This window comes from Stomoxys calcitrans, chromosome 4 (assembly GCF_963082655.1).
Source record: "Stomoxys calcitrans chromosome 4, idStoCalc2.1, whole genome shotgun sequence".
Classification (NCBI taxonomy): Eukaryota; Metazoa; Arthropoda; class Insecta; order Diptera; family Muscidae; genus Stomoxys; species Stomoxys calcitrans.
In genome coordinates this window covers 13,185,351-13,209,015 of record NC_081555.1, presented here as the reverse complement: position 1 = coordinate 13,209,015, position 23,665 = coordinate 13,185,351, and the positions used below count along the sequence as shown (strand labels likewise).

General features: G+C 40.9%; 1 protein-coding gene across 1 annotated transcript; it reads left to right on the top strand.

Moving 5' to 3' along the window:
• Positions 1-7,692: 7,692 nt before the first annotated feature.
• On the top strand, positions 7,693-7,953 carry LOC131996721 (uncharacterized). Its single transcript, XM_059366527.1, has one exon. It carries the CDS (start codon positions 7,693-7,695, stop codon positions 7,951-7,953), a length of 261 nt encoding a protein of 86 aa, XP_059222510.1.
• Positions 7,954-23,665: the final 15,712 nt, after the last annotated feature.

Below are 23,665 nucleotides of genomic sequence, written 5' to 3'. Positions count from 1 at the left end.
ACAGACGGACAGACAGACATACAAGAAGACATACAGACAGATGGAGAGACAGACAGACGGACAGACAGAAAGGCGAACAGACAGAAAGGCGAACAGACAGACAGACAAGCGGACAGACAGGCGGATAGACAGACGGACATACAGACAGACATACAGACAGACGGACAGACACACAGACAGACAGACAAACAGACAGAAAGACAGACGGACAGAAAGACAGACAGACGGACGGACATACAAACAGACAGTTGGACACACAGACAGGCAGGCAGACAGACATACAGAGAGATGGAGAGACGAACAGACAGACAGACGGACAGACGGACAGACATACAGACGGACAGACATACAGACGGACAGACAGACAGACGGGCGGACTGGAAGACAAACAGACGGAGAAATAAACAAACAGCAGAACGGATAGGCGGAAGGACATAACTATGTATCCACTTCCTATGTCAAAACAATCAAGCATATGTATACATTTATAGTATGCGAAGTTCGCATTGCGAACACAGAACAACACAGAATATGCAAATTTGCATTTTTTCAACATCACAATTTCGCAACCGAACAATTTCAGAATCAAGTTTCCAGTCTGTGATTTTTGAATACTGCAGATATGTAATGCCATGACAATTTTCATCCGATCGGCCTCAAAATTGGCACATAAAGGAAGCATTTTCTCTTGACTTTCGACATTATAAGGAAAATTTCATAGAAATTGATTCCGATTTAGATATACCTGCCATATATGTATATCGCACAATTTTCACTTCAAGAGCCGCATTTATTGACCAATATTACCAACATTTTGTACAACGCTGAACGCCTATCACAATATCTAAGAAGCTTGCTCGAAATTGGTTAAGATTTAGAGGTAGCTCCCATATATATGTTGTTCCGGTTTGGAGAAATATTGCAATAATGCACTCATTTATTAACCGTATTTAGTATTTAGAGCTCATAACAAGCCGATTGCTTGCTTAGGTGTATCTCCATAGTGGCATGGGGCGGATGAATATCCGTACCCTCTTTTCAACCTAACCTGCTGGAGAATACTTTGAAAAACAATAAAAACCTTTTGTGATGATAAATATTGTGTTTTCATAATTGGGCCAGAAACTTATATAGCCACCCTCGTTTTTTTTTTTTTAACTTAACTTAAATCCATTTTAGGGATTTTGTGGTAATTAAAGCTAGGCATAAAAAATTTTACTTCAACATGAGTCGCTTAAGGCCTACAAAATTGTTTGCTCGCCGTGTCATTCGCAAGATTGACTAAGACACCTATATACCTAAATATCCAAACGAGAAAAATTGCCAACCGTTTTAGGTAGCCTCCTCACTATGTCACCCTTCTAAATGCCTATGCTCTTACAAATGTCTTCTACTTTTACCTGTTCTTTCATAATAAACATAATTTTTAAAACACTAATCTTACAATACAAGCTTCTAGGGCTAATATTGCCTTTGTTACCCGCCAGATACCAATGGTTGTTTTCATTTTTTTTGGGAAATAACCACTTTAGAATTCAATTAAATAATAAGCAAATAATTTTAGCGATCAGCCAAGCACAACAGTTTTTTCTCCTTCCTTTTTCCAAGAATTCAACAAACATCCATGCTAATACAAATTATCTCAAGTGTCAAGTATCCATCCCATGCAGTGATCATAGCATTTATTTTTTTCCAAATTTATAATGGGGAACCCCTTGGGAATTCTTGATAAGCCAAATGAATAGCAATGTGAGCTTCTCTATGTTTTGTTGTCAACAATTGTTCCCTGGCCAAAACATAAACAGTTTTCAATATAAATAAGCAACAATTCAAAAACAAAGACATCATTGAACGGAATGAAGTTATACACCCTGTTGGCATTTGGTTTATCTTTGCTGGCATTAGCCATGGGTAAATGATTTTGGTAAAAAGATTTAAAAGGATTTTTGTGAAGCATTTGATTTTTCTTGAAGCTAATCCCTATCCTAATCCCCTGCCCGGTGGTGGAGGTGGAGGCGGCGGCGGTGGTGGAGGTGCTGGTGGCGGCGGAGGTGGTGGTGGCGGTGGAGGTGATAGTGGCGGTGGAGGTGGTGGTGGCGGCGGTGGAGGAAAGTAAACCTTAGTGAACTGCCTTTTAACAGACATCTGCAACGTATTTTGTGATAATGGATTATTCGAATTTCTTATAAAATCTTAAATGACTTAATAAACCAGTATCTAAAAATTTCATTTAATGAGTTTCTCTATGGCTTTGAAAGGCAAGCAAGCATAAGAAATGCAGAACGATCTTCAAATCCATCCTCTTGAGCTAATATAAGCCAAGTTGTATACTTTTAACATTGAGAGTTATCACCTTGAGGTGTCGACTGCAAAATACCCTACAACTACCCTATAAGCCTGGCAGGAGGCAAAGGTGTCGCATAACTTGCCTTGCTGGGCAAGGCCTACAGACCCATAAGCCTTACGTCCTTTCTACTCAAAACCATGAAACGTATTGTGGACACCGTGATAAAAAGTAGGACATCCAGCGAACTGCTTAAATACAAACAGCATGCCTACGTCAAGGGAAGATCGGTGGAGACTGCCTGCACGAGGTTGTGCATAAAATGGAAGAATCCTTCGATGCCAAAAGGTACAGCCTGGCGGTATGCATTGACATCGAGGGGGCTTTTAGCGATGTGCGGACAGATACACTGATCCAATCCTTAGACCAGTACCGGCTGGACCCGGTCCTTAGAGACTGGATAAACCATATGCTAAGGAACAGGTGGATAAATTGCGTCTCCCATGGCATAATATAAGGGAGAAAGTGGCAAAAAGCACGCCACAGGGGGAATTTTATCGCCACTCTTGTGGGTGACCATCATAAATGATCTATTACGGATGCAGACTGAGGAGGGATTTGAACCTGTCTGCGTAGCAGACGATGTTATAATACTTTTAAGGGGTAACGATCTTAACGAGCTATGCAGAATGGCCGAAAAGGTCTTGCATATGGCATATGACTCTGGGGCTAGACCCAGAGGTCTCAATGTTAACCCAGAGAAGACTGAAATATGCGAGTTCACGAGGAAGACGAACACACCACGTTTCCTCAATAAGACGATTTCGATATCTGCAAATTGCAAATTTTGTCCATGAACATTCCACTAAGAAACAGGGACAAACTTCTCACCTATCAATGCGTGCTGTCTGATTCAAGTTTAAGCTCAATGATAAGGGACCTCCTTTTTATAGCCGAATCCTAACGGCGTGCCGCAGTGCTACACCTCTTGGGAGAGAAGTTTAACATGGCATAGTACCTCACAAATGTTGCCAGCATTAGGAGGGGATAGCCACCGCAGAAATTTTTTTCTGATGATCTCGCCAGGATTCGAACCCAGGCGTTCAGCGTCATAGGCGGACATGGTGTAGGGTAGTGGTGTAGGGTAGTGGTGTAGGGTAGTGGTGTAGGGTAGTGGTGTAGGGTAGTGGGGTAGGATAGTGGGGTCGGGTTTAATTATATATAGTACATCAGTTCTCTCGAAAAACAATCCATGGAGAAAATTGCAAAAGATTCGTCCTGTCTGTAGTTAATGCATTATTATACTCTCCATCGAAGGATGGGAGTATACCACTTTCGTCCTTGCATTTGGAACACATGGAAATATTGATCTGAGACCCAACAAAGTATACAAATTCTAGATCGTCTTGATATTCTTAGTCGATTTAGCCAAGACCGTCCGTCCGTCTCCCTGTCCGTCCGTCTGTCTGTCGAAAGCACGCCAACTTTCGAAGAAGTTAACCTAGGTGGTTTGACCATCTAAAGGATGATTTTTTTGAGGTTAGGATTTTCATGCATTAGTATTTGACAGATCACGTGGGATTTCAGACATGGTGTCAAAGAGAAAGATGCTCAGTATGCTTTGACATTTCATCATGAATAGACTTACTAACGAGCAACGCTTGCAAATCATTGAATTTTATTACCAAAATCAGTGTTCGGTTCGAAATGTGTTCAAATTTTGACAAATTTTGTTCAGCGATGAGGCTCATTTCTGGTTGAATGGCTACGTAAATAAGCAAAATTGCCGCATTTGGAGTGAAGAGCAACCAGAAGCCGTTCAAGAACTGCCCATGCATCCCGAAAAATGCACTGTTTGGTGTGGTTTGTACGCTGGTGGAATCATTGGACCGTATTTTTTCAAAGATGCTGTTGGACGCAACGTTACGGTGAATGAACACATTTCGAACCGAACACTGATTTTGGTAATAAAATTCAATGATTTGCAAGCGTTGCTCGTTAGTAAGTCTATTCATGATGAAATGTCAAAGCATACTGAGCATCTTTCTCTTTGACACCATGTCTGAAATCCCACGTGATCTGTCAAATACTAATGCATGAAAATCCTAACCTCAAAAAAATCACCCTTTACAACTGTGTCAAGTATGCTCTAAATCCGCTCATAACCTGATATAGCTCGTATAGAAACCGATCTCGGATCTTGCCTTTTTGAGCCTCTAGAGGGCGCAATTCTTATCACATTTGGCTGAATTTTTGCATGAAATGTTTCGGTTTGACCATCAACAACTGTGCCAAGTACGGTCCAAATCAGTTGTTAACATATAGCTCTCATATAAACCGATCTCGGATCTTGATTTTTTGAGCAATTCTTATCCGATTTGACTGAAGTTTTGCATAAAGTGTTTTGGTTTGACCATCAACAACTGTGCCAAGTACGATCCAAATCGGTTCTTAACATGATATAGCTCCCATAGAAACCGAATCTCGGATCTTGATTCCTTGAGCCTCTAGCGGGCGCAATTCTTATCCAATTTGGCTGAAGTTTTGCATGAAGTGTTTTGTTTTGACCGCCAACAACTGTGCCAAGTACGGTCCAAATCGGTGCATAACCTGATGTAGTTCCCATATAAGCCGATCTCCAGATTATACTTCTTAAGCCTCTAGAGGGAGCAATTCTTATCCTATTTGGCTGAAGTTTTGCATGAAGTGTTTTGTTTTGACCACCAACAACTGTGCCAAGTACGGACCAAATCGGTGAATAACCTGATATAGCTCCCATATAATCAGATCTCGGAAATTGACCTATTGAGCCGCTAGAGGGCGCAATTATTATCCGAGTTGGATGAAATTTTGTATGAAGTGTTTTGGTTTGACCAACAACATCTGCGCCAAGTATGGCCTGAATTGGTCTTTAACCTCATATCTCATAGCTCCCATATAAACCGTTCGCCCGATTATACTTCTTGAGCCTCTAGAGGGAGTAATTCTTATGCTATTTGACTGAAGTTTTGCACAATGAATTCCACTTTGTTCTCCAATAGTCCAACAGCCAAATCTAGTATGACCCCAATTGGATCATAACTTGGTATAGCTGAAATAGCATAGCAATTCTTATCTATTATCCTATGTTTCGTGGAGGGTGTATAAGATTCGGCCCAGCCGAACTTAGCATAATTATTGCGCCGCTAGAGGGCGCAGTTATTATCCGATTTTGCTGAAATTGTGCACGAAGTGTTTTGGTTTGACCATCAACAACTTTACTAAGTATGGCCTGAATTGGTCCATAACCAGATATAACTCCCATATAAACCAATATCCCGATTATAATTTTTGAGCCTCCAGAGGGAGCAATTCGTATCCGATTTGGCGGAAAATTTGCACAATGAATTGCACTTTGTTCTCCAATAGTGCAACAGCCAAATCTGGTATGACCCCAATCGGTTCATAACTTGGTATAGCTGAAATAGCATGGCAATTCTTATCCATTATACTATGTCCGGTTGAGGGTGTATAAGATTCGGCCCAGCGGAACTTTTACTTGTTATTACTTGCTTTTTAAAACCCTTAACCATAGAATGGGGTACACTTACCTTGTCATTCCATTTGTAAGACATCGAAACGTTGATCTGCGATCCCATAAAACTTTTATATATATTCTTGATCGGCTTGACATTTATAGTATTTTTAGCCATGTCGGTCTGTGAAAATAAGGATAGCCGTCAAACACGTTGAGCTAGCCGCTTGAAATTTTGCACAGATATTTCTTATTGAAGTAGGTAATTATACTAAATTTCCCTTTAGCATACCATTAAAGAACAGGGAATGTAGGTCATTGAAGACTGCAAATGGGCCATGTCTGTTCATATTTGGATAAAGCTTCCATAAAAGACGGTCCTTCGACTTGACTTTTTGAGCGCCTAGAAGCTACAATTAATCCAATGCAATTATTGGGTTGCCCAAAAAGTAATTGCGGATTTTTCATATAGTCGGCGTTGACAAATTTTTTCACAGCTTGTGACTCTGCTATTGCATTCTTTCTTCTGTCAGTTATCAGCTGTTACTTTTAGCTTGCTTCAGAAAAAAGTGTAAAAAAAGTATATTTGATTAAAGTTCATTCTAAGTTTCATTAAAAATGCATTTACTTTCTTTTAAAAAATCCGCAATTACTTTTTGGGCAACCCAATATTATTCTTAAATTTTACACATTGTGTTTTGTTACGACTTCCAACGGCCGTGCCAAGTATGGTTCAAATCAGGGTATAACCAGATATAACTCCCATATGAGACTATCTCAAATCTTTAGCCTCTGGAAGCCGCAACTTTTGTCCTATTAGGCTGAAATATTGCACTTTGTGATTTCTTATGACTTACAACATCCATGGATTGTCTAAATCAGTTTTTTATCTGATGCAGCTTCTCCCGATAAGTCTTCTACGGCTCTCAGGAGCTTCAATTTTTGACTGAATGGGGTAGGTACATTAAGTAGAATTATGCCCTTCAAGTAAGTTCATTTTGTGTACATTTTTAGCAGAGTCCATAGTGGTGGGTTCCCTAGATTCGGCCCATCCGAAATTAGCTCTTGTTTACTTATTTTTGTTTTAATATGTGTCATACATGACCCAATATGAGAATCTTACCTCAGATTAGCAAGCACAAGAAATATTTGACTATCATCAGATCATATCAGCTATGTGAATTTCAAAATATTTTGATTCGTCTAGCAAGACTCTCTATCTATATAAAGGCAATTCGTCATTCTTCTATAGTTCATTTGAATTTCAACATCCATAAAATGAAAACATTGCTCTGGTTGGGTCTGCTGCTTCTGCTATGGAGCAATTTAAAATTGTGCCGTGGGCAATATGAGGGTTTATATGGTGGTCGTAATGGGGTACGCGGTACAGGACGTATGGATGCTGTGGGACCCTTGACAGAGATGCGAGGTGACAGAAATATAAGAAATTTTGGTGGCAATGAAAGGGGCCAAGCAGGCCGTTTAGCTGAGAACTATGATCGAACTGTAGGACAACGCTATGATCACTTCCCGGGACGCTACTAAGACTATCAACAAAGTGAAAATGTGCCATAAAACAAACATTTGTAAAAATGTTCCCTAATGAGTAGGAAAAAATATGTATATTAAAATTTTGTTAAAAAAAAAATATTTGTTTTAATATAAAACATTGCAGTGACTGTAATTAGCTGCAAGCTTATCTTTAAATTTGAGTAAACAAATCTTCTATAATTTTTTTTTTTTTTTAATTTTAAAAACCTTATCACTAAAACTTGATTGAATTGAATTGTAAACAAATTTTCCTATTCAATTTACAAGCTTTCATTTGGTAGCAAAGTATAAATATTTTGTCTATTCGGCCGAATAATCAATCCATTGTTCTGACTTTTGTAAGATGGTGACTATGAAGGTGTTCCTATTGCTTGGATTTTTGCTGATTTGCGGTGCCATTGGTATTCTAGGAAAACCCCAATATTATGGTGGCGGAGGAGGAGACGGTGGTGGTGGCAGTGGTAATGGTGGTTATGGCTACGGTGGTATAGGACCCAATGGTCCCTATGGCGGTTCAGGTGGAAATGGAGGCTTTGGTTATGCCTCTTCTGATGGAACTCGTGGCAGCGGTTCCAGTGGCAATGGCTATGGTTATTCATATTAAGGGAAAATTAAAATTCATTTGTGTTAAAAAACCACAAATAATAAGTTTGTAAAAAATATATAAATAATGAATAGAAAAGTAACAATTAAAAAGTTCTAAGTTCGGCATCAGAAACAAGGATTCTAAAAAAAAAAACAAAATTCACACATATTAACTTAGTAAATAATAAAATCAGGTGAATTTCTTATTTTTATTGGGTCGTAAGAAGTCATATGGGGCGATATTTATGTGGCGATTGCAAGTAAGTATCTGTACATATTCGAACGCTATTTTGATTTCGAGAGACGGACAGATGGTCGGTCTGACTGAAGGATGGAGGACGGATAGAAAGACGAAAGATGAACGAAAGGTCAGACAGAAGGGCGGACGCATAGACAAACGGAGAAACAGACAGTGTGCAGAACGACGAACATGGCTAAATCGACTCAAAATGTCGGTGGGAACGACGGACGGACGAAGGGACGGACGAAGGGACGGACGAAGGGACGGACGAAGGGACGGACGAAGGGACGGACGAAGGGACGGACGAAGGGACGGACGAAGGGACGGACGAAGGGACGGACGAAGGGACGGACGAAGGGACGGACGAAGGGACGGACGAAGGGACGGACGAAGGGACGGACGAAGGGACGGACGAAGGGACGGACGAAGGGACGGACGAAAGGACGGACGAAGGGACGGACGAAAGGACGGACGAAGGGACGGACGAAAGGACGGACGAAGGGACGGACGAAAGGACGGACGAAGGGACGGACGAAAGGACGGACGAAGGGACGGACGAAAGGACGGACGAAGGGACGGACGAAAGGACGGACGAAGGGACGGACGAAAGGACGGACGAAGGGACGGACGAAAGGACGGACGAAGGGACGGACGAAAGGACGGACGAAGGGACGGACGAAAGGACGGACGAAGGGACGGACGAAAGGACGGACGAAGGGACGGACGAAAGGACGGACGAAAGGACGGACGAAGGGACGGACGAAAGGACGGACGAAGGGACGGACGAAAGGACGGACGAAGGGACGGACGAAAGGACGGACGAAGGGACGGACGAAAGGACGGACGAAGGGACGGACGAAAGGACGGACGAAGGGACGGACGAAAGGACGGACGAAGGGACGGACGAAAGGACGGACGAAGGGACGGACGAAAGGACGGACGAAGGGACGGACGAAAGGACGGACGAAGGGACGGACGAAAGGACGGACGAAGGGACGGACGAAAGGACGGACGAAGGGACGGACGAAAGGACGGACGAAGGGACGGACGAAAGGACGGACGAAGGGACGGACGAAAGGACGGACGAAGGGACGGACGAAAGGACGGACGAAGGGACGGACGAAAGGACGGACGAAGGGACGGACGAAAGGACGGACGAAGGGACGGACGAAAGGACGGACGAAGGGACGGACGAAAGGACGGACGAAGGGACGGACGAAAGGACGGACGAAGGGACGGACGAAAGGACGGACGAAAGGACGGTCGAAAGGACGGACGAAGGGGCGGACGAAGGGGCGGACGAAGGGGCGGACGAAGGGGCGGACGAAGGGGCGGACGAAGGGGCGGACGAATGGAGGGACGAAGGGACGAACGAAAGGACGGACGAAGGGACGGACGAAAGGACGGACGAAGGGACGGACGAAAGGACGGACGAAGGGACGGACGAAAGGACGGACGAAGGGACGGACGAAAGGACGGACGAAGGGACGGACGAAAGGACGGACGAAAGGACGGACGAAAGGACGGACGAAAGGACGGACGAAAGGACGGACGAAAGGACGGACGAAAGGACGGACGAAAGGACGGACGAAAGGACGGACGAAAGGACGGACGAAAGGACGGACGAAAGGACGGACGAAAGGACGGACGAAAGGACGGACGAAAGGACGGACGAAAGGACGGACGAAAGGACGGACGAAAGGACGGACGAAAGGACGGACGAAAGGACGGACGAAAGGACGGACGAAAGGACGGACGAAAGGACGGACGAAAGGACGGACGAAAGGACGGACGAAAGGACGGACGAAAGGACGGACGAAAGGACGGACGAAAGGACGGACGAAAGGACGGACGAAAGGACGGACGAAAGGACGGACGAAAGGACGGACGAAAGGACGGACGAAAGGACGGACGAAAGGACGGACGAAAGGACGGACGAAAGGACGGACGAAAGGACGGACGAAAGGACGGACGAAAGGACGGACGAAAGGACGGACGAAAGGACGGACGAAAGGACGGACGAAAGGACGGACGAAAGGACGGACGAAAGGACGGACGAAAGGACGGACGAAAGGACGGACGAAAGGACGGACGAAAGGACGGACGAAAGGACGGACGAAAGGACGGACGAAAGGACGGACGAAAGGACGGACGAAAGGACGGACGAAAGGACGGACGAAAGGACGGACGAAAGGACGGACGAAAGGACGGACGAAAGGACGGACGAAAGGACGGACGAAAGGACGGACGAAAGGACGGACGAAAGGACGGACGAAAGGACGGACGAAAGGACGGACGAAAGGACGGACGAAAGGACGGACGAAAGGACGGACGAAAGGACGGACGAAAGGACGGACGAAAGGACGGACGAAAGGACGGACGAAAGGACGGACGAAAGGACGGACGAAAGGACGGACGAAAGGACGGACGAAAGGACGGACGAAAGGACGGACGAAAGGACGGACGAAAGGACGGACGAAAGGACGGACGAATGGACGGACGAAAGGACGGTCAGAACAACAAACATGGCTAAATCGGCTCAAAAGGTCGACACGGACGGAAGGATAGGCGGTAGTATAGGTGGAAGGATGGACGAAAGAATAAATGGAAGAATGGACGGAACTATGGATGGAAGAGAGAATAGACTGAAGTATGGATGGATGAATGGACGGAAGGATAAACGAAAGGATGGATGGAATAATGGGCAGAAGGAAGATGGCAAATGGATAGAAGAATTACCGTCCATTCTGGATGAATGGAGGGATGGATGGAAGAATGAATGGAAGTATGGGAAGAATGAGTAATAAACAGAATGGTGGACGGAATGATTGATGGATGGATGGAAGGATGGATGGAAGGATGGATGGAAGGATGGATGGAAGGATGGATGGAAGGATGGATGGAAGGATGGATGGAAGGATGGATGGAAGGATGGATGGATGGAAGGATGGATGGAAGGATGGATGGAAGGATGGATGGATGGAAGGATGGATGGAAGGATGGATGGAAGGATGGATGGAAGGATGGATGGATGGAAGGATGGATGGAAGGATGGATGGAAGGATGGATGGAAGGATGGATGGAAGGATGGATGGAAGGATGGATGGAAGGATGGATGGAAGGATGGATGGAAGGATGGATGGAAGGATGGATGGAAGGATGGATGGAAGGATGGATGGAAGGATGGAAGGATGGATGGAAGGATGGATGGAAGGATGGATGGAAGGATGGATGGAAGGATGGATGGAAGGATGGATGGAAGGATGGATGGAAGGATGGATGGAAGGATGGAAGGATGGATGGAAGGATGGAAGGATGGAAGGATGGATGGAAGGATGGATGGAAGGATGGATGGAAGGATGGATGGAAGGATGGATGGAAGGATGGATGGAAGGATGGATGGAAGGATGGATGGAAGGATGGATGGATGGAAGGATGGATGGAAGGATGGATGGAAGGATGGATGGAAGGATGGATGGAAGGATGGATGGAAGGATGGATGGAAGGATGGATGGAAGGATGGATGGAAGGATGGATGGAAGGATGGATGGAAGGATGGATGGAAGGATGGATGGAAGGATGGATGGAAGGATGGATGGAAGGATGGATGGAAGGATGGATGGAAGGATGGATGGAAGGATGGATGGAAGGATGGATGGAAGGATGGATGGAAGGATGGATGGAAGGATGGATGGAAGGATGGATGGAAGGATGGATGGAAGGACGGAAGGACGGATGGTAAGACGGAAGAACGGACAGACAACAAACATGGCTTAATCGGCTCAGAAGGTCGTGAAGGGCAGATGAAGGGCCGAACGGAAGGATGGAAAACGGACTAAAGATCGGACGAACCGAAGAACAGACTGGTATCGCATGCGCAGCCAAGTGCCGGAATCTGATAGCCGCAAAAGCCGGACATTGACATAGAAAATATCTCATCATCTACGCCACATGCCCTACACAAGCCGTCACTTGCCCCTCCAATTATGCATATGTGTGCCCATAGTGATATGTGTAAAGACACCCAAACCGTAAAGACACCCAAACCTATGATTACCTGCTTATCCTCTCAGTTATATGCCTCGTTGTTCTACCCGCCACTTCACTTCTAGGGCACATTCATTGCCCCTTCATATCCCCTTGTTCCGCTATGGGCAGGCAATCAAGCAATGCGGATCTTCATAGAGAAGGCGCTAATCTCCTTCTTACACTCCAAGAGCGTACATGACCTTACCATCCTGGCTTTTATAGCGCTCTTCGCCTATAAGGCATTAGCGAAACTAGCTCGGCTCTCAAGGGAGGCTAAAACTCGTTGAAAAGCAATAACATTTTGAAAAGGTATTTTGTCGAAAACAACTTATTTTTCAAGATTCTGGGAGCTGAAACTTGTCGGGGGTGCTTAGCCCATCCCCCAGAGGACTTTCTAAGCTTATTCTATAAGATGGTATGGTAATCGCTTAAACTCCTGCAGGACTGTATTATAGTCAGGCTTTCGGGAAGAAAAAGATTTCATTCTCGGGGTCCTCAATCTGGCACACAGGCCCACCCTGGTAATACCAGAGTTCCATCTGATACAAGACCAGTACCTAGCACTCTACCTCAAGTGTCGTCTCAGGTGTCGAAAGTGTCGAAACCTCTTCTCATCCGTGCAGGTTTCATATCGTCGCCCCGATTGTCCTTGCTCCTATTCTTTATTCACTTTCCCATTGCCTTAAGTCTTATAATCGCAGTGGCCAGCTTATATATAATCTGTATGTCTATGGGCAAAATATCTTAGTGTTCAGTTCCCTAGAGGACGTATTTCTCATAACCTCGCTTATGGAAAGGCAACGTGGCAGCTGAACCCGTTGTAGAGTCTTTATGTTGAACTTTATACATCACCGCCTACCCAACGCCTGAGACTTCTGTTGAGCCAGTGAGCTATCCTCGGATTCAGGACCTATTTTGAGTCTGCGAACCATCCACATAATGCCCAACATCTGGGGCCTGCTCAGTTCGCTCCTGAAATTGTCACTACCAGTTCAATTTCCCTCTCAAGTATTTGACCTTGTCGGATATCGAAATGGTTCTGTAGAGGAAACGTGGCGCCTCAAATTGCCCCACCTTCGTCTTTCTCGTAAATAGGCAGAACTTATTCTTATATGGGTCTCAGGTCTAGCCCAGTTGTAAACCAACTCCAAGGCCATTTCAGCATTTCTGCATAGATGATTCGGCAGATGGATTCAAACCCCTCCTATGCAACACGATCTTCATCCTCTCCGCTCTTACTCTCATATCGTCCACCAACATGGGTTTTTGAGAGAAACTTCTTCATTCTGAGAGCGTCATTAACGCTATCCGCTAGCATTCGTTTATTTTCTTCTTTGAATAACATGAAGGTGTATTAAAAAAAAAACAAATTTGAAGTCCACGTGTGGAACACATGTCCACGTTTTTTTTTTTTTTTTTGTGAGAGCAATATAGCAAAATTTTTTGCATATTTTAATCTGCCTTTCAAAAATTACCTACAAATGAAATAAAATATACACTAAAAACTCTTATTAGAATATTAAATAAGTTTACATTAATTTGCAATTCAATTAAATTGTCTTCAGCGATCAAAATGATTCTTTTCTTATTACAATTTTAGATAGTTTTAGAAAATATATGAGAATTTATCCAATAAGGTTTAAACTGGTTACATTTCTCCTTGCTTATTGTTGATATATTAGTAAAAAAAATATTTTATTTACAATTTTGAAATGTTTGTACTTTTATGCCCTCCACCATTGGATGGGAGGTAAACTAACCTATTTTTGTGGGGTTGCAACACCTCAAAATATTGATCTGGGACCCCATTAAATATAAATATTGTTGCTCATCTTGACATTCTGAGTCGATCCGGCCATGTCCATCGGTTAGTCCGTCCATCTGTCTATTTATCGAAATCACGATAGCGGTCGAACGCGTAAAATTTGCAGCCCATAATTTTGCACAGATTCTTCTTCATGATGTAGGTCTTTGCTGATTTCATATGGGTCATATCGGTTCAGTCTCTATCGGTATCGGTCTCTACCGGCTTATAACCTTATGTGGCTACCATATAAAGCGATCTCCAGATTTATCATCTAAAGCTCCAGGATGCCGTAATTATTATGTGACTTCAAACTACTGTGCCAAGTACGATCCAAATCGGTCTATAACCTGATATATCTCCCACATACACCGATCTTCTGATATGACATCTTGAGCTCCTAGGAACCACAATTGCTGTGCGATTAAGCAGAATCCATGGTGGGTAGGTTCCTTAGCACATTTTTATACCCACCAACGAAGGATGGGGGTATATCCATTTTGTCATTTCGTTTGCAACACATCGAAATGTCCATTTCCGATCGTATAAAGTATATATATTCTTGATCGTCGTAAAAATCTAAGACGATCTAGCCATGTCCGTCCGTCTGTCTGTCTGTTGAATTCACGCTACAGTCTTTAAAAATAGAGATATTGAGCTGAAACTTTGCACAGATTCTTTTTGTTCATAGGCAGGTTAAGTTCGACGATGGGCTATATCGGACTTTATCTCGATATAGCCCCCATATAGACCAATCCGCCGATTTAGGGTCTTAGGCCCATAAAAGATATATTTATTATCCGATTTTGCCGAAATTTAGGATAGTGAGTTGTGTTTGGCCCCTCGACATCCTTCTTCAATTTGGCCCAGATCGGTTCAGACTTGAAAATAGCTGCAATATAGACCGATTTCTCGATTTAGGGTCATGGACCTATAAAAGACGCATATATTGTCCGATTTTGCCAAAATTTGAAACAGTGAGTTATGTTAGAGCCTTCGACATCCTTCTTCAACTTGGCCCAGATCGGTGCAGATATGGATATAGCTGCCATATAGACCGATCTCTCGATTTAAGGTTTTGGGCCCATAAAATCCACATTTATTACCCAATTTTGCTGAAATTTGGGATAGTAAGTTGAGTTAGGCCCGTCGACATCTTTCTGCAATTTGGCTCAGATCAGTTCAGATTTGGATATAGCTGTCATATAGACCGATCTCTCGATTTAGTTGTGTTAGGCCCGTCGACATCTTTCTGCAATTTGGCTCAGATCAGTTCAGATTTGGATATAGCTGTCATATAGACCGATCTCTCGATTTAAGGTTTTTGGCCAATAAAAGGCGCGTTTATTGTCCGATTTCGCAGAAATTTGGGACAGTAAATTGTGTTAGGACCTTCGATATCCTGCTGCAATTTGGCCCAGATCAGTTCAGATTTGGATATAGCTGCCATATATACCTATCTCTCGACTTAACGTTTTGGGCCCATAAAAGGCGCATTTATTGTCCGATTTCGCCAAAATTTGGGACAGTGAGTTGTGTTAGGCCCTTCGACATCCTTCTTCAATTTCGCACAGATCGGTCCAGATTTGGATATAGCTGCCATATAGACCGTTCTCTCGACTTAAGGTTTTGAGCCAAGGAAAATCACATTTATTGTCCGATTTCGCAGAAATTTTAGTTGTGTTAGGCCCGTCGACATCTTTCTGCAATTTGGCTCAGATCGGTTCAGATATGGATATTACTGCCATATAGACAACGGATCTCTCGATTTAAAGCCTTGGCCCCAAAAAAAGGCGCATTTATAATCTGATTTCGATGAAACTTAACACAGTGACTTATGTTTGGCTTTTCAATACCCGTGTCGTATATTTTTTATAGCGGTCTACATTTAGTTATTGCTACCAAAATGACCAATATTTTGTTCTACAAAATTGAACAATGACTTGTACTTATTAGACCACTTAATGTCCGAACCGAATTTAATCCAAATCGAAACATATTTCAAAAAAGCTGCTATAGGGGCATAAATTATGCATTTTTCACTGCATTATGATGAAAGGTGGTTTACACATATACACGAGGTGATTGGTATCCAAAGTTCGGCCCGGCCGGACGTAACAGCTTTTACCTGTTACTTTTTCAATCTTTTTACAATAATCATTTCATTATCTAACATTATATTTGATAACTCTTTGACGGGCACGTTCCTTAAAATGTGATCACATCTTATACATATTTTTATTGCAACACTTAAACATCTATTGACATTTGAAATGCTGTTAAATTGCATAAATTAAAATGAAAATTAGAAAAATCGACAACTGTTCTATGAGAATTGTTATACAAATTAATAAAATAAAAAAAAAAAAATTATAATTAAAACCAGTTTCTAAAATGACTTCAAAAATTACGTACAAGGGAATCAAGAGAATATCTAAATATGTAACATAAAATGGCATGCATAGAACTCACACCTAAAAGCTTGGCAGTAATATTCAAACCCAAAATCTGGGATTTATAGTCAACCTACAAAAAATATATTGAAATATTTTTTTTCCCCATCCCAATTATCCCACATATTTCACATTAATCATGAAACACTATTAAATCTTTAAACCCATAATTTTTGACATCACCTGTTTCACATTTGAGATTTAAATTCAAAATTTGTCACATTTCATTTCATAGTTAGTGATGTCTTTTGAAATGTTTCAACTCCAACTAAGCGATTATTCAACTTCATTGAATTCATTGAAACAGCCATACCACAAATTTTGTTTCCACTACTTCCATTCCGTTGTTTATAATTTATGTATGACCTCCAAAATATATCTTATTAATTCACCTATTGGCTACATCTGAAATTGAAATATTCTGACTAAGATTAATGGATAAACATAGAACACAAAAGTAAACAGCAACAACAATTGTTATGACAACAAAAATAGAGATCTTCCGGTATTTGCTAAATCACGAGAATTCTTTTCTATAAATAAATATTGAGGATTTAAAAGAAAAGTAAAAAAAGTGCCTCATGTGTTGTAGCATCATACAAAATGAATGTTTAATTCACCCACTTTTGATTTGAAATAAGTCAATAAACTCTTCGAGTTGTTTTTGATTAAATCACTTAACAATATCTTTTGTATTAAAATTTCAAAACAAATAAACTTTTCCAATAGTATTGAAAGATGAGCCACTTAGATTGATTTTTAATAGAACAATAAAATCAAATAATTCGGAACTCACCTGCGAAGGCGAAAATACCATAGGGTGGGAAGAATACATTTTTATTAACAAAGAGAAGAACGAAAAAAATTAATATGAAATAAAACAAATAGTAAAATAAAATAAAATAAAATAAAATAAAATATAATAAAATAAAATATAATAAAACAAAATAAAATAAAACAAAATAAATTAAATTTAAATAAAATAAGATAAAGTTAAATGAAATGAAATAAAAATATATATAAAATAAAAATAAATCTTATATATAAAAATCAATTTGTGTATGTTTTTCAGTTTATTTGTTTGTTTGTTGGAGTGTGTGAAAATAGGGTACTACATTTTTGACATCTGAAGGGGGACCCTCCCCCTTACCATAATTTTCAGAAACCCCTGATCTCGGAGATGGGTGGTGCGACTTAAGCGAAATTTTGTGTGCTCTCTTATAGTAAACTAAAAACAAAAATTAGGTATCCGAATTTCGGATGGGGTACCTGGGGGTACCCGTCCCACCCCCAAAACCTGCAAAATATATATATTTTGGCCAATCGCGATAATATGGGACTTATATAAAAGGTATTTAAGATTAGAAAACGTATCTGATATCCAATTGTCGGACCAAGTGTTTGGGGGACCACCCCACCCCCCAAAACACCCCTAAATCGGACATTATTTAACCAATATGGGACTCAAATGAAAGGTATTTACGAATAGAATACGAATTTGATATCCAAATGTTTGATCAAGTTTCTGGGGGTCCGACCCTTTCCCGAAACACCCCCAAACGAATTTGAAATCCAAATTTGGGACCAAGCATTTGGGAGGCCGTCCCTCCCCAAAAACAAACGTCGCCAAAAGAGGACAAATTTACGACCATAGCAATACGGGGCTCAAATAAAAGTTCTTTAGGAGTATAGCACGAATTTGATATCAATATTCGGGACAAAGTGTCTATGGGGCCACCCCACCCCCATAACACCACCCATATAGGACGTATTTAGTGACCATTGCAATATGGGGCTCAAATAAGAGGTATTTTCGAGTAAAAATTTATTGACCATGCCAATATGTGGATCTAATGAAAGGTATTTGAGATTGCAAATAAAAATTTTGCCCATTCCACTAAGGAACTGGGACAAACTTCTCACATATCAATGACAGCAGTCTGATTCAAGTTTAAGTTCAATGAGAAGGGGCCTCCTTTTTATAGCCCATTCCGAACGGCGTGCCGCAGTGCGACACCGCTTCGGAGAGAAGTTTTACATAGCATAGTACCTCACAATTGTTGCCAGCATTAGGAGGGGAAAACCACCGATGAAAATTTTTTCTGATGGTCTCGCCAGGATTCGAACCCCGGCGTTCAGCGTCATAGGCGGACATGCTAACCTCTGCGCTACGGTGGTATTTGAGATTAGAAAACCAAAAATTGATAACCAGTTTGGGTCCAAGTGTTTGGGAGACGCCTCATCCTATGAACTCCCCTTAATCCAATGGCAACATAGGGTTTAGACAAATCGCATTTAAGAGAAGAGCATGATGCTGAGGGGACCACCTCAACCCCAAAAACGTCCCTAAATGGACTTTATAAGAATATCGGTCTGCAATTAAATTTAAATGACATTAAACCTTCCGAGCGAATTTGTAGACCAAAAAGTTTATATGGGATTCAGATAATGGCACTTATATTGTAATACTGCTAGTCAAGCGATTTGCATATACTCTTTAATATAAAGTGAAAGAAGGGGCAGCAGAGTGGGCCCGGCTCAGCTAGTATAAAATAAAAAATAAAATTTAAAAAAAAAAAATTAAATACTCACTGACTTACTTGCATAGTTGTCTATCTTAGAAGGTTTAGTTCACTCCACGTATTCAGAATAGATTTTTGGTCCTCCCCATCTGTATGTACCTCCTGGTATATTTTCAAACAACTTCTTTCCATTCGTTGCGGCCGAACGATCTAGTCAACGAAATCGTTGTATTTTCTATTTTTCCGTATTAAATTATATTTTAATTTGTTTAATATATCCTATATATTTTTATTTTCTTCTAAATATATTCCATTACATTATTATACATATATTATTCTCTATAAGTCTTTTTTACTTAAATAAACATTCAGAAAAAAATTAAATAAATATAAATTCTTATAATTAACTGTAAGTAAAACCTAAACTTTTACATTATTTTTTAATTTTTCAATGGTGATATCCACTTCAATAAGAAAAAAAATAACGCCATATTTCAAATATTCTAATAATCGAATGTAAATGAATATTATTAAACAACTCCGACATGCAGGTATTGAAATCTGTGACAACATTGATCATATCATGTGGTAAATCAGCCATATTGTCCATTGTGCCAAGAGGGGGCAATCTTTTATGGTTGAGTACTAGCTTTGTATGTGAGGGTTATAATTATGTATTTTTTTTTTGTGCGTACCTATTTCTTTCCAGTTGATTTGCAAAATATTTACTCTCAAATTCTTGTAAAGAACATCGCCAATTCCATTATAAGTGGGTTTTTTTTCTAAAATTTAAAATAAACAAAAACAAATATAAACCGGTGAATACTGGCTAAAAGCTGAATGATTTCTTTAGTACTATATGAATGGTGGACAATAAAACTTCAAGGGGAATGAACGATTTGTAGGTTGTATGATTACTCGTATTTATTAAACAAAAACAATTTTTGGCTCAACAAACAGGGAGTTATAGAGTTCTAATGTATGCCATAATAAAAATAATTATTTATGTTAAATAAATATTAAAAAAATTCAAAATTTTAATTTTTCAAAAATATTTGTTTTTACATCTCACCAACCGAAGCAAAATAACTGGGAGAAAAGGATAAATGTGAAACTTCAAGACCCTAGCAAGAGGAGAGAAATCTGATAATTAAATCGACAATAATAAAGGCCACCGTGGCGCAGAGGTTAGCATGTTCAACAATGACGTCGAACGCCTGGGTTCAAAACCCGGCGTGAAGATCAGAAACATTTTCAGCTGTGGTTAACCCCTTACTAATGCAGGCTTCATTTGTGGGATACCCTGCCTTGTTAGAAGTTCTCCACCAAGTAGTGTCGCTATGCGACACGCCATTCGAACTCGGCTTAAAAAAGGAGGCCCCTTATCATTGAGCTTAAACTTTAACAGCACTGCACTCATTGATATGAGATAAGTATCCCCCCTTATTTAATGGAATGTACATGGGAAATTAAATATTTGAGAATCAACATTTCGTGAAATCAAAATGAAGTTCGAAAATTTTACCTCGGTATAAAAAATAACAGAAGCAAGGAAGAAAGATAAATACCGTGTTCTTGGGATGTCAAAAGAACATTTGCCCAGACCAGTATTCCATATAAGAGGCGCTGGTACCCCAAAACAAATGACGTTATAAAATGTATGCCGTCTAATCAGAATGACGTCAGTAAAGCAGTTATTCTGCTGAACAATAACAAGGCAGACAAAAAAAAAAAGGAGAGAGTAGAAACGTCTTTTTACCATGAAGAAGAGAGAAATCAGGTGAGTTCATTAAGGCAGCAGGAAGAAAGGAAAAATAAGATGACTTTATGAAGGCAGCAAAAGCCAATGGCTGACGGATGGAAAAATGAGGAAAGTACAATAGAATCGCCTTTTCACCAGGAATAAACGTGGAATAAGGTGAGTTCATCAACATGTCGGAATGACAGAATGAAGTGCAAGTGAGTATGCTATAGTGGCGGCAATAATGACTCCCCAAGAATCAATCCCTGATGATGATATTGAATGTTAACCGCCTAGAATGAAGTCAGTAAAGCAGTCATTGAAGGACAATAAGGTGACAGGAACCAATGGATTACTAGCTGAAGTATTTATGACCGTGGATGACACATTGATAAGGCTAAAATAACTCAGAAGCTGTACTCTGGTACTGATAATGTTCTTCAGACAACTGAAAACCCGTTCAATACCAAACGTCTGAAAGACAGGCCGACAATTAATCGTGCTGGAACATTATAAGCGATGCAGGTCTGTTCAGATATGGCAAAATTAATTTGGCCATGAACATTCCATTAAGGAATAGGGCAAACTTCCCACATATCAAACCGTCAGTCCGTCCGTCTATCGGAGAAGTAAAGTTAGCCACTTGACATTCTTATTAGTGTAGGTCGGTGGGGATTGTAAATGGGTCATATCGGTCATAGACATATGATATAGCTGATATCGGTCATAGACATATAATATATAACATTTGATATAGCTGCCATATAAACCGATCTTGGATCTTGACTTCTTGAGCCATTAGAGGTGGCAATTCTTATCCGATTTGGCTGAAATTTTTGGTCGGTTGGGATTGTTAATAGGCCATATCGGTCTATATTTTGATATATTGTAGCTGCCATATAAAAAGATCTTGGATCTTGACTGCTTGAGCCCCTAGAGGGCGCAATTCTTAAATTTTATATGAGGTGTTTGTTGTGGCTTCCATAACCTGATATAGCTACCATATAAACCGATCTGGGGTCTTGACTTCATGAGCCTCTAGAGGGCGCAATTATTATCCGATTTGGCACATATTTTGTAACAGAGTGTTTTGTAATTTTGCACAGAGTGTTTTGTTATGACTTCCGCTATATCGGTTCATAACCTGATATAGCGGCCATATAAACCGAACTTGAATCTTGACTTCTTGAGCCACTGAAGAATGCAATTCTCATTCGATTTGGATGAAATGCATGAGGTGTTTTGTTATGACTTCCAACAACAATGCGAAATATGGTTCAAATCAGTGCATAACCTGATATAGCTCCCATAAAAATCGATCTCGGATCTTGACTTATTGAGCCGCTAGAGGGCGCAATTATTATCCGATTTGGCTGAAACAACGGCTTCTCCCTTCAACATACGTGTCAAATATGGTCTGAAGCGGTCCATAGCCTAGTACAACTCCCATATAAACCGATCATCCTATTTTATTTCTTGAGCCCCTAAAGGACGCAATTCTTACTCGAATTGCATGCAATTTAACACAATGACTTCTACTATGGTCTTCAATATTAAAATCGATTATGGTCCAAATCGGACCATAACTTTATATAGCTCCAATAGCATATCAATTATTTTCTTTTAAACTTTGTTGGCCTTAAAAGAGATACCGGGAAAAGAACTCGACAAATGCGATCCATGGTGTAGGATATATATGATTCGTCCCGGTCGAACTTAACACGTTTTTACTTGTTTTTTCTCAAAAAGTAAGCGCCCCGTTAGCCGAATTGGTAGCGTGCTTAAATTACCAGAGCTGGCATGTAGGTTCGATTTCCAGTATAGGCCTGTCACTACTGCGGTTTCACAATAGACTTAAAATTGCCCAAATGAGTTTGTAAAGGACTGCCACTTTTGCCTAACCTAAACTTCTCAAGAATTATACATGACTTTTCTTAATAACTTTTATTTTTATACCAACCACCATAGGATGAGGGTATACCAATCTAGTCAATCCGTTTGTAACACCTCGAAATATTCTTCTAAAACCCCATAAAGTATATATATTTTCTTGATCGTCTCGACGGACTTAATCGACCTAGCCATGTCCGTCCGTCTGTCAAAATCACGATAGAGGTCGAAGGAGAAAAGGTAGCCGCTTGAAATTTTGCACAGATACTTAATATCGATGTTGGTCGTTGGGGATTGCAAATGGGTTATATCGGTTCAGATTTAGATGTAGCTTCCATATAAACCGATCTCCCGTTTTGACTTTTTGAGCCCCTGGAAGCCGCAATTTTTGTCCGATTTGGCTGAAATTTTGCATGTGGTGTTTTTTCACGACTAGTAGGGTCCGAATCGGTTTATAACCTGGTATAGCTCCCATATAAACCGATCTCCCGATTTAACTTCTTGAGCCCTTACAAGCCGCATTTTTTTTTCCGATTTGGCTAAAATTTTGCACTTGGTGTTCTTTTATGACTTCCAACGTCTGTGCTAATTACGGTTCAAATCGTTCTATAGCCTGATATAGGTCCCATATTAACCGATCGCCCGATTTGACTTCTTGAGCCCTTACAAGCCGCAATTTTTGTCCGATTTGACTGAAATTTTGCATGTGGTGTTCTGTTATGACTTCCAACCATTATACCAAATACGGCCAAAATCGGTCTATAATCTGATATAGCTCCCATGTAAATCGGTCCATCGATCATCCTTGGTCGGTTCCTAGAATCTTTAATTTTTGCTGGTTTGACAAAAGTTTTGTATGTAGAATAAAATTATGCCCTACAACTTTTAGCAGAATCCATGGTGGGTTCCCAAGATTCGGCCCGGCCAAACTTAGCACGCTTTTACCTATTTTTTTTTGTAGTTTCATAAAATACCGATATTGTTTTTTGTTTATGTTTAGTTTCTGTTTTTAAAATTTAACCTTTTTTAGATTTTAGCGAATCGTTTTTTT

Excerpts from the sequence above, each read along its gene's own strand:
- LOC131996721 (XM_059366527.1), top strand. The coding sequence starts at position 7,693 with ATGGTGACTATGAAGGTGTTCCTATTGCTTGGATTTTTGCTGATTTGC.